This window comes from Petromyzon marinus, chromosome 38 (assembly GCF_048934315.1).
Source record: "Petromyzon marinus isolate PM22_M1 ecotype Great Lakes invasive population chromosome 38, UKy_Petmar_22M1.pri1.0, whole genome shotgun sequence".
NCBI lineage: Eukaryota > Metazoa > Chordata > Hyperoartia > Petromyzontiformes > Petromyzontidae > Petromyzon > Petromyzon marinus.
The window spans coordinates 11,280,918-11,297,817 of NC_133704.1; the positions used below are offsets into that span (position 1 = coordinate 11,280,918).

The 16,900-nt window shown below is 49.1% G+C and overlaps 2 protein-coding genes across 6 annotated transcripts; both read right to left on the reverse strand.

Moving 5' to 3' along the window:
• Nucleotides 1-161: 161 nt before the first annotated feature.
• MRPL16 (mitochondrial ribosomal protein L16) lies at nucleotides 162-5,062 on the reverse strand. Its single transcript, XM_032967587.2, has 4 exons — nucleotides 4,761-5,062; nucleotides 2,859-2,930; nucleotides 2,313-2,461; nucleotides 162-827 (listed from the first exon to the last, which is right to left on the reverse strand). Exons 1-4 carry the CDS (start codon nucleotides 4,855-4,857, stop codon nucleotides 348-350), a joined length of 798 nt encoding a protein of 265 aa, XP_032823478.1. The 5' UTR covers nucleotides 4,858-5,062; the 3' UTR covers nucleotides 162-347.
• Nucleotides 5,063-7,566: 2,504 nt separating this feature from the next.
• NIF3L1 (NGG1 interacting factor 3 like 1) lies at nucleotides 7,567-16,222 on the reverse strand. Of its 5 annotated transcripts, none has more exons than XM_032967586.2 (8): nucleotides 15,943-16,222; nucleotides 13,256-13,496; nucleotides 12,333-12,696; nucleotides 11,429-11,588; nucleotides 10,194-10,329; nucleotides 9,345-9,483; nucleotides 8,924-9,007; nucleotides 7,567-8,631 (listed from the first exon to the last, which is right to left on the reverse strand). In XM_032967586.2, exons 2-8 carry the CDS (start codon nucleotides 13,472-13,474, stop codon nucleotides 8,447-8,449), a joined length of 1,287 nt encoding a protein of 428 aa, XP_032823477.1. In that variant the 5' UTR covers nucleotides 13,475-13,496; nucleotides 15,943-16,222; the 3' UTR covers nucleotides 7,567-8,446. The 5 variants fall into 5 exon arrangements, with proteins under 5 accessions (XP_032823477.1, XP_032823475.1, XP_075928776.1 ...); XM_032967584.2 differs by lacking the exon at nucleotides 15,943-16,222 and adding an exon at nucleotides 15,608-15,761; XM_076072661.1 differs by lacking the exon at nucleotides 15,943-16,222 and adding an exon at nucleotides 15,435-15,693.
• Between the last annotated feature and the right edge of the window lie 678 nt (nucleotides 16,223-16,900).

Consider the following 16,900-nt stretch of genomic DNA (forward strand, 5'->3'; position numbering starts at 1 on the left):
ATTTTGATACTGGCGAGGGAGGTCCCATGATCTATTGCAGGTGTTATGTGGCTATGCTTTAAAATCCTCACTGAACATTTACAACTTGAGAGTTGATGCGAGCACGGTTTCTGGGGGTTATGAGGGGGGCCACCACACCACAAAGATTGAGGACCACCAGGTGAAGGCGCTTATGTCTTTTATTGAAGAAGAGTGTTCATTGTCATGAAAACTGCATTACAATACAGTGACACTTTGAAGACAACGAACACAGGCCAGATTTAATTCCGCAACCGTACACCGCGCGCGCACAAACAAATGTGATGCCGTTCGCCGTTTATAAACGCAACGGCGGCAATCGCACGCGATCAGGAGGGCAGCCTGAACTTGCCCCAGAAACTACCGAAGTAGCGAATGTCATAGGGGCTTAACGTGAAACGCAGGCCCAGCATGTTGTTGTCCACGATGCGTTTGAACGTCCACGGGTTCTCGTTGTTTTCCATGCGCCACTCCTCCGTCTTCTGCATCTCCTGCAGCTGCTCGCTGCTCACCGCCTTGGCGGGGAAGGGGAGCTTGTTGGCCATCTCGACAAGCCAGCCCTCCGCCTCCGTGAACTCGGCACGGCCGCCCACCTCCACCACCAGCTGCCCGTACTTGACGGGCGTAACGTAGTGATCGATGGCGCCCTTGCCACCGCCCATGCGCTGGCCCAGGCCCTTGCGCGTGAGCGGCTTGTACGGAGCTCGAACACGCCAGCGCGCGAACATGTTCTTGCTGTCCATCTTACGGTTGATGGCGAGCCTCATCATCTCCATGTGGCCCCAGTGGAGGTACCCGCCTCCCAGAGCCTTAAAATGGAAGAAAAAGAACGATGTCAGAAATGCCTAAAAGTCAAAAGTGATATATTGTTTAAATGTGCATTGATGGCGGTGCTAATCTCCTGCTTTTAGCCTTGAGGCAGTGGTGGAAAGTCAACATTCCTGTGTTGGGAATGGGTCTTTCCATCGGATATCCACTGTTGACTTCCCCACAAAGTAATGCTTATTTTATCGGCCCTGGAGAGATAATGGACTGAGTTAACCCCCAACCGGGATTTGAACTCGCAAACTTGTGAATGCGAGCCGCTCGCTCTGCCGTGGAGTCATAAATATGTAAAGAATGAAACACAGTGGTCCAGAGTTTGCTTACTTAAAACAAATGGTGCTTCATTATTTTGTTTTGGAGAGCCAACAGGCTGATAAAGACTAAATTATGTATTTACTTATATGTGGAGACACAGAACAAAATTCTGCTTAGATGATCTATGTAGAATCAAAGGATTTTAGCAACCGTTTTGTATATCCATAAGAGGTTTTATTTTTATTACTGGTGAAACGTCGTACTCAGATTGTAAATGTTGTAGCTTTGCTCTCCAACACACCGGTACTAGTAACGAATTGGCATATTCTGTTTACGTGACAAACCTTATTAAATTGGCTGTGTCGGGTGGTGGCGGCGGCTTTAATGACACATTTATATATTAATGCGATCTCACCCAAAAAACCTGTATTATGGATATTGGTCGTGAAAGCCTTCGTGTTAAACTGTTTGTATTTATTATTTGGTTTGTTGTGACAGTTATTCCCTCTCCCTTTCACGATGTTCACAACTGTTTGGAGTTGTAGTAAAATTTTTCCACTGCATATTCTCATGCTTTGTACCAACCCAAATGTTCTTTATAAAAGGAACTCTTATCTCCATGACCTCTCTCTCTGCTATATATATGCTAACTCTTGCTGTACCTTGAGATGTGGTTGCATGTAGATGCTACATAAATCCACATTGTATTGCATTTAATTATTTGATGTGCAAGCATTTACACTGTCGCTGCACTGGTGGAATGTGTCTAAAACCCGCTGGTTCAAAGGATTAAATGGAACAGGCATTACACATAAAAAATGAAACGTTTTTCAAATAATAGCTGCTTTTATGGCCCATCAATCTACTGCTAGATGAAGACCCCACTGTGCTATCAGTGAGAAGGGGCTGTTTTTATCATACTTCTCCACGCTGGTCAATGGCACAGTACTGGTCCAGACATCACAGCACCACTGAAGTTATTCATGGCCAGGAATTTAACTCATAGTGAGTGCACTGCACTAACCACTTGCACCACCCCAGCAGTGGCGTAGCTATCCGGTGTACAGGCGGTGCAACTGCACCAGGGCCCACGGGTCGGAGTGGCTCAGGCACCGGGCTACAAGGCGGGAAGGGAATAATTGGACAGGGGGCCCCCCCTCCATTGAATTTCTCGCACCAGAGGTTGTGTGAAAGCCACCGACGCTAAAACTTACCACGATGCCAAATTTTCCGTTGGTGAACGAGGTGTTTCCTCTGGCGGGACCCCGAATATCCGACAACTGCTTGGTCCATTTTCGTGCTTTCTTGTAGTTGGGAACTTTGCTGACAAATTTAAGCTTGTTTTTCGTAGGAATGACCACATCTGGGAGAGAAAAAGATAACAAGATAACAAGAAGTAGACTTTACAATCGTGTACTAACTGCATCGGATTTCACGGTTGTGCTGTATAGGCTCTCTGATGTATGATGTTCAGTTTCTAAAGATCCTTCTGGCATGTGGAGTAAAACGATGGACATCATGCCAAAAAACACATTGTTCTACCCGGAAACATTCCAAGAGAGTTTTGTAATCCCACATTTACAAACCAGCAACATCACAACCCTTTTGGTTCCATTCTTGTTAAAAGCCATTTATCATGTAAAGAGTGGCAAGAGGCTGAGTGAATGGATGGTGTTTGCTGCAGGTTTGCCACTACTTATAACCTACAATCAGTATGCAGAACGTTGATATAAATGCTGGCTGAAATCACACTTTTTTACCATCAAATTTCTCAGGTTGCGGGAAGATTTTGAGTCCAGCTGTGAACACCGCAGGCACGCGGAAGGGTACACCTGCAGGACAAACGAGCAACGTGGTGTTAAGCACAATGGTGTTAACTCATTAACGAACCACTGAAGTGATTGCTTAATGCAGCAGTCAACGGTCCAGTGTTGACCCAGGGCTTAACTTTCAGCTGGGTATGTGATGCGGAAAAATATTCCTAACACCCAGCACACCACATCCAGTATACGACCTCTCGCTAAGACTAATAATTGCGTGCCAACTCCGCCAGTCTCCCGGCAAGCCGGAAAATATTCATCGAGTAATCAAGACCTGTGCTGAGCCATCTGAGTCAATTCCACATTCCCATGCCGGGGCAAGCAACCACACACACGTTATAATTTATGTTTGTTTTACCCAGGACAGCGAGAGTCCCATGACTCTTTTAGAAGAGGGTGCTGCCAAGTGATTGGAGTACATGGGGGGGGGGGAGCGATGATTTCTAAGTACTGTATATTGCGAAAGAGCAATTCACGGATAATTTTCCAAATTTGGTGACATTGGCACACCACGACGGCAGGCACACTCAGGCAATCGCCATCAATCCAACGAGATTGTCAAAGCGTGAGTGTCACGTTTGTGATCGTCGTGTGGATGTTACTCGCTCTGACCACGGCAATGTGGAAATGTCCACCGCCACCCGTCCACTCACCCAACCACTCGCCCACCCACTCGCTCACACAATCACCCACCCACCTACCTACCCACTCACCCACCAACCCACTCGCTCACCCACCTACCCACTCACCCATCCACCTACCCACCCACCTGCTCACTCACCCACCCGCCACACTCACCCACCTACCCACTCACTCACCCACCTACCCACTCACCCACCTACCCACTCACTCACCCATCCACCTACCCACCCACCTGCTCACTCACCCACCCACCACACTCACCCACCCACCTACTCACCCACCCACCTACCCACTCACCAACCTACCCGCTCGCTCGCCCACCTACCCGCTCACCCGCCCACCTACCCACTCACCCGCCCGCTCACCCGCCCGCCCGCTCACCCGCCCGCCCGCTCACCCGCCCGCCCGCTCACCCACCCGCCCGTTCACCCACCCGCCCGTTCACCCACCCGCCCGCTCACCCACCCGCCCGCTCACCCACCCGCCCGCTCACCCACCAACCTACCTACTCGCTCACCCACCCACCTACCCGCTCACCCACCCACCAACCTACCCACTCGCTCACCCACCCACCCACCCGTTCACCCACCTGCTCACCCACCTGCTCACCCACTCACCAACCTACCCACTCGCTCACCCACCCACCTATCCACTCACCCACCCACCTATCCACTCACCCACCCACCTATCCACTCACCCACCCGCCTACCCACTCACCCACCCGCCTACCCACTCACCCACCCGCCTACCCACTCACCCACCCGCCTACCCACTCACCCACCTGCTCACCCACTCACCAACCTACCCACTCGCTCACCCACCCACCTGCTCACCCACCCACCAACCTACCCACTCGCTCACCCACCCACCTACCCGCTCACCCACCCACCTACCCGCTCACCCACCCACCTACCCGCTCACCCACCCGCTCACCCACTCACCAACCTGTCCGCCTTCAGAGGTCGGTGGGGTCCCATTCAAATGACCCCCAACGCGCGCGCGGTCACCACTTCACACTTCCCAACACTAACGCGCGGCGCCGCATCGCGCTCGAGCAAGCGCGCCAATCACGTCGGAGGACTCCAAACCACGCCCTCGACGATGGCCAACCGGCGGCCGCCGATCCCTGGCTGTCGCCCAACAGCAGTGGGAGATGCAATGCGAGGCCCAAAGAGAGCCTGGGGCCTAGGGCCGGGTCACCTGCGGCACGCAGCGCGGAGCAGAAGCAGCCGCCGCCGCCTCCTCCTCTTCCTCCCGCGGTGAGGACGCCCAGGGCTCGGCCCAGCAACGCGGCCATACCCGCCCGCTCGGCCCCGACAGCGCGAACACGCACGAGCAGCGGCAGCCCGCAGTGTTCACGCGGAGACTCCTACGGGACACGCGCGACCGCCCCCCTGTGGGAAGAAGGGGAGCGGGGCTCCGTCCTCTCGCGCGGGTCAACACCCGCGGCCCGGCCCCTTCTGGTGACACCGAAGAGCGGTCGCAAGGTCCCGCGGGCCGCTGCGGCGCCCCCTGGTGGCCTTAAGTGCGGGCCCCGTGACATTAGGGAGCCGTCCATAAATGACGTCACGCACCTAGGTGGGGGGGCGGGGGTCCAGACATTTGTGACGATGTGTGACGAGGGGGGGGGGGTTGAGAAGTGTGACGTCACATCAAAATGCGCAACTTTAACTAAACATAGACAACACGTTCTACTAAATGAAATAGACTTTTTAATAAATGTTTTCTCCTACAACATCAGAGTGCAGCGCCACATTAAATACGCAACTACAATGACAATAGTTTAAAGCGATTTGAAGCATGCTTTATTTTCAAAATGGAAATATGGTTTTGGGGGGGGGGGGCAGAGCTTTGTGACGTCATATTTGAGGGGGGGTCTGACTTTTTGTGACGCCGTGTGACGAAGGGGGGGGGGGGGTCAAAAATCGTCCAAAATCGCGTGACGTCATTTATGGACGGCCCCTTTCACACAGATGGTGAAAACACCCCCCCTCCCCGTCATCATCGTCCTGCTGCTGTCAAACCTCACAATGGTTTCAAATAGTTTGACGGCCCCCCTAACACTGCTGATGACTTATAGGCGAAATTGCACCCCCCCCCCCCTTCCTGTAAAAATGAATGAAAACACATTCATTGTGTATGTTGAACTTCTTTCCCACCGTACCTAGCCAACCGTGCTAATCGAAGGTTGCGGGGCGGGGGGTGGGGGGAAACCCAACAAACTAAAAAAAATTTAAAATATTATTTTTTGTTCCTCATATTCTCCGGGACGCTAATAGTAATAATGTAATGTTGTGCTTTGTATGATACCTTGCATCGAACTAGGAGCCATTCCGCACTCTAAAGCATTGATCTTCACTATTTTAGAGGGGGGGGGGGGGGCACTTTCGCCGATAGGACATCATCAGTGTGAGGGCCGCTACACGATTTCAGAACCATTGGGGTTTGACAGCATTACGTTCAACATACAGTACATTAAAAGTATATCTTAATAAGTAATATTTAATAATAGGGGTTTTTCCCCTTTTTTTCTGGCAACAAAACTGAAACCTTTTTACAAGGATTCATATCTGCATTTCTTTTAAAGAAAGCCGTCCCTTGGTGTGGACCAATCAGTTTCAAGGACAATGCATATATTATCATAGTATGTTTTTTGTTTGCATTTTGACTGCAGGTATTGTGGTTAATGAAGACATGAATCCTTGTAAAAAGGTTTCAGTTTTGTTGCCTGAAAAAAGGGGAAAAACCCTATTATTACATTTTGGTACTGGCAAAGGAGGTCTAATGAAGTAATATTTAAAAAAACTTTTTTAAAAACACGCTTTTATGAAATGTACTCGTAATGGAAGAACTCCACGACTCCAGGAAGTGGCCCCGAAGCTTGCCACGACGTAAGGGGACCGTGGGCAATTACAGCCAACGTCAGTTGAGCGTGGACAATTTAATGATAGAATATAGTAGTCATCAGTATGACATAAGTATACCAAGTTTGCAGTCAATACCACATCGGGAAGTTGGTTAAAATTGAGTTACAAGATTTGAGGATACAACAGTGAGTTAATAGAAAGCGTGTAAAATAAAAAGGGATGCCTCCTTTGTGTGCATGTCATGGCCCTTCCACCATGCCCTGTCCATTGAAGTACAAGAAAATGAGCATTCATCATCAGCCGTGGTCAATCCACCGCTGGATGAAGCCCCCCGCAAGCCATCACCATTCTCATTGCCCTGCGATGCAATAATGCACCTAACACTTGCCCACGAGCTGATTTCATTGTTCCAACTTCTCTGTGGGTGTCTTTTTTTTCCTTGATGCACATTGCTATGTTGCGTTTCATTATCAAGTTTCAGATTTCTGAAAGCACTCCGCGGCCTGTTCTCTCTCCCGTTTCATAAATTTTTATTCCGGTTAGTCTTCAATAGCTGTCCCAGCGACACACACACACTGCTGTCTTACAGTTGTGTTCCCTCGACACTGTCCAATGTTTAGCGACTTTGATGTACAGGACCTTTGTTTTTGCTCATATTTAACTTTACAGGCTTTAAGTAATTTTAACATTTCCTGCAATTCATTCTCATTATGACCAGGTCTCTAGCAAATATGAAATTATAAATAACAAAAAATATATAGTTATGCCATTTGTTTCTCCAAATTTTCAGAAAATATCTTCGAGTGTCATTGTGAATAACTTCAGCGAAAGCGTGTCACCTTGACTACCTGTTTTGTACTTTCTTCATTCACAATTGGCACATGCTCTTTGTTTTTTTTCGGTAAAGTCACGCAGGTAAAATAAAATAAATGAAAACTAAATGAAATCGCGACGTTTCGGAGGCAACACAAGCTTCCGTCTTCTGGTGGAAACGGTCACAGCAAAATTGCTGTATCAAGTGAAGAGAGCTCTAAGAGACCCGAGATTATATACAGGTTAAGGGGGGGTGGGAGCCGGGAAGGGCCGTGGAGGGGGGGGGGGGCTGGCCAGAGGATTGTTAATCAGAAAAGAGGCAGTGAGTGTTTACATCGTTTTTAATCCATTATTTCCAACCACATTTATTCAATACTTAATATTTTTCAACTGATTCATCGCAGCATGAGTGACTCAACCACCAGGAATACGAGCTTGACAGTAGACAGTACACCAAGTAGGTCACTGACCTATATGAACCGATTTTACCCACATCCTATCACGTATGTTGTTGATTTTGTCCAAGGAACTATAGCCTCGTGTAACAGAAAAAAAATAAAGGACAGTTTTTGGAAAGGTGCAAAATAACATTTTACATCATTAGGCTAACATTTAATGCAAAAGCCCTTCCTAAGAGTAAGGCCAAACTCTAAAAAGAATATTGTAAAGGGTCGTTGGCATAAATATTAGCCTATTATATATCTATGTTATAGCACAATGTTGAGTTTTTATATGAATTTACACTAACAGGAATCAACCAAACATTTCAATTCCAATGTAGTGTCCTCCTGTCAAAGACAACTCAGCGAGGCATTCCTGCATAAAATGAATCGTTTTCATAATGTGTTTTAGCATGAAAAATGACAGAAATTAAACGCAGTTCCAATTCTTCGAATATAGACCACGGGGAGGCTACAACTTACCACTGCGGAGGCCAAAGTCGTTGTGCTGTACAGCTCTCCAATATCTTTTCGAGTTGTACTGTCCCGCGTACTGGGAGCTTCATCGGGAACTCAATTCAGTTGCTGAAGAAGCTTGCAGCATGTGGAGCAAAACATCGGACATCATGCCAAACAGCACGTGGTACAACCCGCAAGTACATCGCAGAGATGTACAGCACACGACTGCAACAACCTGCACGATAGTATAATAACAACCCCTCGATGAAATAAACTGATGGAAACCAAAGATAACTCTCCGGCGTTCTCAGACGACGGTCAGGGGGTCGCGGTCGACCTCAGACACGTGAATGTTGAGTTTCTGCTGTAGCTTGTCGAGCAGCAGGAGGCGCAGGCGGGGCAGGAAGCCACGCTCGGTGTTGCTGTGCTCGCAGAGTATGACGCTGACACCCCGCGACACTGCGTCCAGCACCTCGTGGTGCGACAGCTCCCCTGCCACGTACACAGCACAGACGACAGTAGTGGAGAAAATGGGTCGGTTTTAAGGGACCACCACAATGTACCAATCATGAAATAGTACTAATTTTATTGACCCTGAAGGAATGGTGGATTGAATCGACCCATGACCCAAGATTCAGATTCACCAACTTCCAACCGGGAGCAGAGCACTCCGCCACAGCACTACCCAGCGTGGTGATTATAATTATTAGGTGGGGTGCTAATGGGACAGGATTGAAACTGCAGGTCGAGGCAGCATTAAGGTGAGTGATGTGTGGTGCTGCACCTGTAAGGTAGAGGTCAGCCTGAACACCCTTGAGCACACTGCCCCCAGAGCCGGCACACAACGCCACGGTCCGCACTGTCGAGTCTGTAGAACACATCACACACACCACCGTTGAGCTTGTAGCACATAGCACCCCTATGTAGAATACAGCAGCACTGAGCCTGTAGCACATAGTACACAGCGCCACTGTTAGCATATATTCGTATCGTTTATTTAACCAGGAGATAAACGAAACTCATTGAGGCACGTGACCTGGGCTTCATCTAAGCCTATAGCACAGTGCAGCACATAGCACATCAGAGCCTCTAGCACACAGCACATAGCATCACTGTGTCTGTAACATAGAACTTGTAAATCTATAGCACACAACACAGCTTCTTCTTGCACATGACCCAACGATAACTGACATGGTAATGGTTACCTGGCGACTTCCCAGCTCCCAGCGCTAGCCTCACGTGGGGCAGCAGGAGGTGCTGCTTTATGCGCGACACCAGCGTGGATGTGGACACCGGCTCGGCGAGCGTGCACAGTCGACCCATGCCGGTGCCGGGGAACGGTGGCTATGGGACGAGAAGGAAAAACACGCGCTGCTCAAGTACCCACACCTCTTACGTGATGTGTATCATGAAGTCGATCTTCTTAATTGAATACAAAAGTCCCATAAATGTGTGTGTGGGGTCAGATGCTCGGATTTTCTCCCTCCACGTACTATTCTCCGCCTCATCTCTTTTCATATCCATTGTCCTCATATCTCATTCCACAACATCCTCCCATCTCCTCCTCAGCTCCCCTCTGCTCCTTCTGTTCAGCACCCTTAACACCTCCATCACCCATCGAATTGGACCTTCTTTGTCGCTTCTCAACGAATGATCCAATCCGTCTGAGGCCACCCTCCCTTACCTTCTTGAGAATATTAGTAACCCCTGCTAAGCCTCTCAACATCTTAATTCTACCACCTTTCTCTTAATAGTTATTCCCATAATCCGTCTTAGCAGGTACTGTGCAACAAGTACGTGTACAGCCCTTTTGTCAATCCACTTCTGGATGAGGGCTTTCCCCACACCATGTCTCTCATGATAGCTACCACAACAGTCTGTTACTGCTACAGGGGAGATATTTGTCTTTGTGTATACTACCGTATCTACCTGTGCCAATGTTGGTCTATGTATATGTGTGCGACCGTGTGCCTCCTGGCTGGCCGAAACGTTTCAGAACATTTCCAAGGTGTTCCCAGGCCCTGCTCTCGGGCTCCCTCTGCATTTGGACTGACCTTGCGCAGGGCAGTGATCTCCGTGTGGCGGTGCGCGTGCTCGTTGTTGGACAGGCAAGCCAGCGTCTCGGGCAAGGCTCCCTCCGTGCAGTTCATGCTGAGCATCACCGCCGACTCTCCCCCCTCATTCGTAGTCCTGCAGACGACACAGGCGTCGATCGAGAGTCGTTACGCTCATGAGGACGGGTGTGGTATTGTTAGCGCACGCTAGGTACGAGTTTTGGATAAAAAAATAATAATCTACATTTAGATTTTTTTTTATTTAGGTAAGAACAGTTTAGTTTATTTTTCATATATGCGGATCATTTACATGACACCACTTTTGGCAGGAAAAGTGCCAAGTGATGTGATGAAAGTAATGTAATTTCCTGCAACGTCATGCTTTCACGTTAATCCGAAGCAAAAACATGTTAGGATCATCAAAAATTTCAAATCTAGGTACCATTTTCAGATTTTTTTTTGAAGTATGAAAATTGGAAACATATTCCAAATGTACACCTCCCATCTCATATTTTGGATGCGAGGGTTTGTGGATCACGTATAGTTGCTAGTCCCAAACTCGCTTGGCTATGAGGTGGCTAACAGGTAAGAGTACAGCTGGTACGTTTCGTGAACCCTTCTGTGCATGCCTTTGACTATCATTCACTTGTATCCATGGTAGATTTTATCTGGGTACTCTGAATTACTTCCCATTACAAAACACTGATGAACAGACCTGGCCAAACGAACATCCCAATTTGGAAACCTGAAAAAAGTAAAAATTCGACCAATGTGCAGAGTAGCACAGTGCAAGGCTCGCATGCAGAAGGTAGTGAGTCAAAATCCCACTGAGGGGTCGCATCAGCATTGCATTCCTCCAGCGTGGCGGATAAAATATAAACATCCCTCGGTGGGTTTGCCTGTGACGAAATCACCCAGAATGTGCCCAATCTCATCCAAACTCAGAAGTAGGGTTTAACCTGGATGGTGCTTGGATGGATGACCACCATACATAACACGCTGTTGAAGGCTCTCGGTCTATGTGGCGGAAAGCAGAGGGCAGTGCGGAAAAATCCACTGGCTTTCTGTTCTCCTACATTTCAACGTCCATGCTCCCTGCATCGGCTCGCATTGAAGAGCGCGGTGAAGTATGGCTTAATGACCCCCATAACCCGCGCGCTGTGAGGGGGGTCCTAAATCCAGCAGTGGACCGACGAAAAGGGTCTGTGCGTGCACTTAAAAGTGTGCGTACGTACTGCAGGGGCAGGGTGTGGAGAACGAGCCCAGACACCGCCTTCAGCTGGGCGGCCAGCGAGGGCCAGTCCGCCGCTTTTGCAGCGCTCGTCACGTGCACGCTCCCCTGGCTCAGGTGCTTCAAGGCCTCGGATGTCTTCAGTGGGGTCACGGAGCCCTCGCCTGCACGACACAATCGTTAGGCCGCAACACGTGCATCAATGTATCACTGTTTAAAACCAATTCTCACCGAAGGGAAAAAGTGCGGCCTTACAATTTCTTGCTCATGCCACTTTTGACGGTCAAGCCTCCATTCGAGGCAGCTTTAAAGAGTCCTTCTCGAGGTTACATGCTGGACAGACATCTTGGATAATTTGGGAGTACTCACACTTTACCCCACCACATGCGAACTGCCGATCAATAGCGTTGCCATTTATACTGCTGGGTGGACAGGTGAATGGATTTAACAACCTTGTATCATTGTTTCCACTCCTGCGCTGGGAGATGAAGCTGGCTATCTCCAGATTTAAAGTCCAGTGTGCTAACCATTATACCGCAGCAGTCTGTAAACGTACAGATGTGAAATATTTCACTCTTTAAGTGGGATCGTAAACTTATATGGGCAGACCTGTGTCACCCCCTAATTTAATGTGGTGGACTTTCTCCCAGTTCTCAAGTTTCCTCCCACATGAAGCCAAACGCCCGTCAATGGAAGTGGCCAAATATTACAAAAGGTTCAGTGTAATAACCATTACACCAAGGTAGCATCTTCACTTCTTAGTTCCTGAAGAAGCTCCAAGCACACGGGGCGAAACGTGCTGACCCATTGTGTCAAACAACACGTGGCACAACTCGTAAACACAACGGAGGGCTGTACAGTACAACTGCGAAAACCTACGCAGCAGACGACACTGAGCAATCCCATACCGAGGCCCTCTGCCAGCCAATCGTTGACTCCTCCGCGCAGGGCGTCGTAGCAGGTGTGTGGCGAGTAGACAGCCACCCTGTTCTCCAGCGCCGTCACCACGAGCCTCTCCTTCCAGGAGCGCATGGTAAGCGAGCGCAGCGGCGCGAACACGGGCGGGTGGTAGGAGAGCACCATCTGGGCGGGCAGTCGCACGGCCTCCTGCAGGACCTCCTCCGTCAGGTCGTTGGTGAGCAGCAGGGTCGAGACGCAGTGCGGCGGGCTCGGTTCCACCAGCAGCCCCACGTTATCCCAGCTCTCGGCCAGAGCTGGAGGTGCCAGCTCCTCCAACGTACGCACCACCGCGTGCAGCTCCATCCCCGCCACCTAGGGATGCCACAACATGACAATACAATGATCGTCTTTGTTATCCGGCCACGATCAATCCACTCCCCAATCCGCTGCCATCCCCCGCGATCCTGCGATATATAATCCGAGTGCCTGCACACGTGCTGGTTGCATCACTCCGTCTCGTCCGCCGCTCATAGGGGTCGGATTTGACCATAAATCACCAAGCTAGTCAGTGTAGGTTGGTATGTGAAGATAGCAGATTTTGTCCCTATCAAGCATAGCTACTCAGGTCTTCAAAACCCTTCACCAATCAACAGCGTCCCATTGGAAAGATATGACTACAGTATATTGTACGACATTGGGATGTGTTGCCAATTTTTGGGATTCATTGGAAAAGTCATAAAATCGGACTTTGATAAAATTCTGAAACAAATATTCAAGATAATTTGTAATATATTTTAAATCTGATAATTAGCAATGGCGGTAGCTTTGGGAGGCCTTCATCAAGCAGTGGATTGGCCATGGCCCACGATTGATGATGCAGATATTATCGTGAAATATATCATGGGAACCCTACTTCTACTGCTGCACTCACACTGGTGCTGCTGCTACTGCTACAGGGAGTGACCAGCCTCCAACAACGCCCAGCGAAAGAACAGCCAGGAGATGGCGTGGGCCAGTGGGCGGAGGTTAGTTGAGATTTCAGTTGCGGTGACGGCCACTGCAGACGTCTGCTGAATGAACGTCTTGCGAAGCCGAGGGATGTCTTGAAGAAGGGATGTTTCGACGCGGGGAGGACATTCACCCAAGACATCCACTCTGCTCAGCGTGGCGCTCTGTGAAAAAGCGAGGGATGCCGTTAAGAGACGAGACAAGTCAAAGGGTCTCCTCGCTCAAACAAGAATGGGGTGGTGGTGGTCATTTGTCTGAAGCAATGTTCTTCATTGCAACGCCCACGGGCCACTGGCCGCCCCGGTGGTCTTAAATGCTGCCCCTGACATGCAGCCCTCGACAATACACGAATGTAAAGACACCCCCCATCATCATCCTATTAAACCCAATGGTTTCAAATATGTATTGGCCCTCACATTGACGATGGCTTATCGTCGAAAGTGGCCCTCCTCTGAAAATGAGTGAACACTGAAACAGTGTTGGAAGTTCTCCATGCGTATGACAGGGTTAGTTTACCCATAAAACCACCACTTTTGACTTGGCACAAAGTAGTAGTCTAATATGTAAACCTGGAGGGGCTGATGATGACGGGTGGAATTGTTACCCCGACCTGGAGTTGTCACCTGACCTGGATTTTTTTTTTTTACATCCCAATGAAAAAGGTCCCTCCTATTTATAGCGCCAGGATAGAGTGGTCACAGTGGTTTGTGCGCTGTAGTTTGAACTCAGCGGCGACTAAACACATTCCTGCGGAGGGAGCTGGTAGGAACGTTGGGTTGCTCGGTCAATGGCCAGGGTCAACGGCGGCACCACGTGGTGTATTCCGCAAATATGCCCGACTGTGAGGGCGGGCACAAGCCGGCGTGAGTAGGTTAAACGTTGAATTTTATAAGGGCACCACGGGGTGACCAGCCCCTCCCCACCCAGCCCCACCCCTCCCACTCCCCACCCTCCCCACCCAGCCCCTCCCCACCCTCCCCTCCCCACCCAGCCCCTCCCATTTTGGGATGCACGACGGACGGACGGACACAATAATCCCCTGTGGGCTGGTGGTGTAACCAGGGGGTTCCTACCAGTATAACAGCGATTAGTATCCGAACCGGCCCTGGTGTCCTCCCCATCTCAAACCAGCACTGGACCAGTGTCGAGAAGTTAGATCAGAACCCCACGACCGATGTTGTCCGAAGGCTCAAGCAGTGGATTGACAGTGGTTGTAAAGTTAACTGCGTGCCAAGCAGGTGGATTTAATATGACGAAACCGTGGACACTTGCAAGTTATAATAATAATAGATCCCGTTTATTTTTTTTCCAGCTAAGCCTGCATCTCACAACTTTATTGGAATGTTTGGCCGATTCTATTGAGTGGATTGTGGGAGGCGGGAGACCGGATGAAATTCACTGCTTATGTGAGAGGGGAGTAACGCTCAATTATTCGCACAGATGGATTCAAGAATCCAATGCTGCTCTACCATCTCCTGGCCACTTCAGGGGGCGTGACATCCCATGCAGCACGTGGGATCGTGAACACGCAACTTTGGTGATATTTTCTCCCGGTTCTCTGCTTTCCTCCCACCAAAAGTCAAAACTATACTCTTTGGTTCTATTCGGCAAAGTCACGTAGGTAAAAAATAAAATAACAAAAATCACGACGTTTCGGCCACAACACAAGTGGCCTTCATCAGGTGAAGGGACCGTGCTGTCATGAGGACACCGTTTTCACTCCAACGCTGTCCTCATGACAGCACGGTCCCTTCACCTGATGAAGGCCTCTTGTGTTGTGGCCGAAACGTCGCGATTTTTATTTTATTTTTTACCTACGTGACTTTACCGAATAGAACCAAAGAGTATGGATCCTTGCAGTCACGAAAGCTTCGAATCTAGAAAAGTCAAAACTCTCATTAAGCGATCAATTAAGTCAATGTAGCAGGGCCCTCTCGGCAAAGAGTCTGTGGGACACTCGGTGAGGCCTTCCCCGGGTACAATGAAGGGCACTCTTACTGCGTTCTCAACAGCCCTTTGTTAATCCACTACTGTGTGAAGGCCTCTCCCTATGCCGCATCAGTCGTGGTGGTTGTAGTGATCGTGGTTTGACCATACTTCACCACGCTGGTCAGTACGGTGTTGATGGAGGTCCGTGTGCAGAACCGGTTCGGATTACATTCGCCACTGATGTTAGCCGCGGCAGGGAATCGAACGCGGGTTGCTGGCTTCATTGCGCGACAATGTAATTATAAGTATTGTACAATTATAACTATTATATAATTATTATAATTACGGGGAAACTTCCGCCGGCTTCCAAGCGCCCTGGACTCGCTTGGACAACGTGGAGCATCGACTCCTCGATTCCAACGCGGTGGAATCTATAAGAATCGACGTCACGATTACTTTCAATAATCGATTCCCCCGTGGACCTTTGAATGCGGTGCTGAACTTGGCACCAGAATGATAATATATTTATTTAGACTGCAGGGAGGAATCCGATGAGCTATGAAGCGCTTTTTTAAAACAGATGTCCAGTAAGGGCTGGGTCAGAACGTTACAACAATACGTAGACACGACAGGAGTGCAAAAACACACTCGTGGTTAAATTTTGATAATATGAATACGCACGTGGTTGTTGACGATTGGAAGTGCTTGTTATGCAAGCGCCGTAGTGATGTCAGGACCACTTAGTGGTGAATGGCGGTTGTTATTGTTGTTGCTGCTTGTAATGCAATTAATGATGCATCGATTTGTTTCTCTCGTCGAATTAAAATTCGCTCTATCTGCAGCGGGTGTGTGTTTACGGTGATTGTGTTTACATTTCTTGTACTTTGTAACGTTATTACCCCGTGCCCCCTACTGGAGGACATCTGTGACAAAAAGCGCTTCATAGCTCTTCGGATTCCCCCTGCTGCAGTAATAAAAAATCCGATTCTGAGAAATCGATTCCCAGGGTGAATCGACTCCTGCCCGCGACGCCTTTCGCCGTACTCGGCCATCTTACTCCCGCCACGGCGATTGGCTGCAACCTTGGCACGCGACACGCGGGGGGCGAAGGGCGGCTTGTGATTGGTAGCGAGCGGGGGGTGGGCGGGGCATAGGGGCGCGGGTGGGGGGGGCTATTTTTTTTCCCGCCTGATGAATACCGCATGTGTTGCGATCGAAACGTCGGTGGGTTTTTTGCTTTTATTATTTTAAATTAAATTTTTTATTTTGTTTCATTTTCTATCCACGTTACTTTACCGAAAGAACTAAGAATAAGTACAGCACTGTATTCGTTTCGGGGCCGTCCATAAATGACGTCACGCGATTTTTGACCCCCCCCTTCCTCGTCACACGGGGTCACAAAAAGTCAGTCCCCCCCCCTCAAATATGACGTCACAAAGCTCTGCCCCCCCCCAAAACCATAAAACATGCTTCAAATCGCTTTAAACTATTGTCATTGTAGTGCGTATTTAATGCGGCGCTGCACTCTGATGTTGTAGGAGTGTTATAACAATTCTATAATTCATATTCTTAGTTTTTTCGGTAAAGTCACGTTGAAGAGAAACAACAAAATAACAAAATATATATAAAACAATAAAAA

Bases quoted from the DNA above. Each gene is read 5' to 3' on its own strand.
- MRPL16 (XM_032967587.2), bottom strand. From the start codon at position 4,857: ATGGCCGCGTTGCTGGGCCGAGCCCTGGGCGTCCTCACCGCGGGAGGA. The intron at 2,931-4,760 runs GTGACCCGGCCC...TTTGTCCTGCAG, and splicing joins CTCCGCGCTGCGTGCCGCAG to GTGTACCCTTCCGCGTGCCT. The intron at 2,462-2,858 runs GTAAAAAAGTGT...TTTCTCTCCCAG, and splicing joins GCAACCTGAGAAATTTGATG to ATGTGGTCATTCCTACGAAA.
- NIF3L1 (XM_032967586.2), bottom strand. From the start codon at position 13,474: ATGTCTTGGGTGAATGTCCTCCCCGCGTCGAAACATCCCTTCTTCAAG. The intron at 12,697-13,255 runs GTGAGTGCAGCA...TGGCATCCCTAG, and splicing joins GCAGTAGCAGCAGCACCAGT to GTGGCGGGGATGGAGCTGCA. The intron at 11,589-12,332 runs GTATGGGATTGC...TGTGTCGTGCAG, and splicing joins TTGGCTGGCAGAGGGCCTCG to GCGAGGGCTCCGTGACCCCA.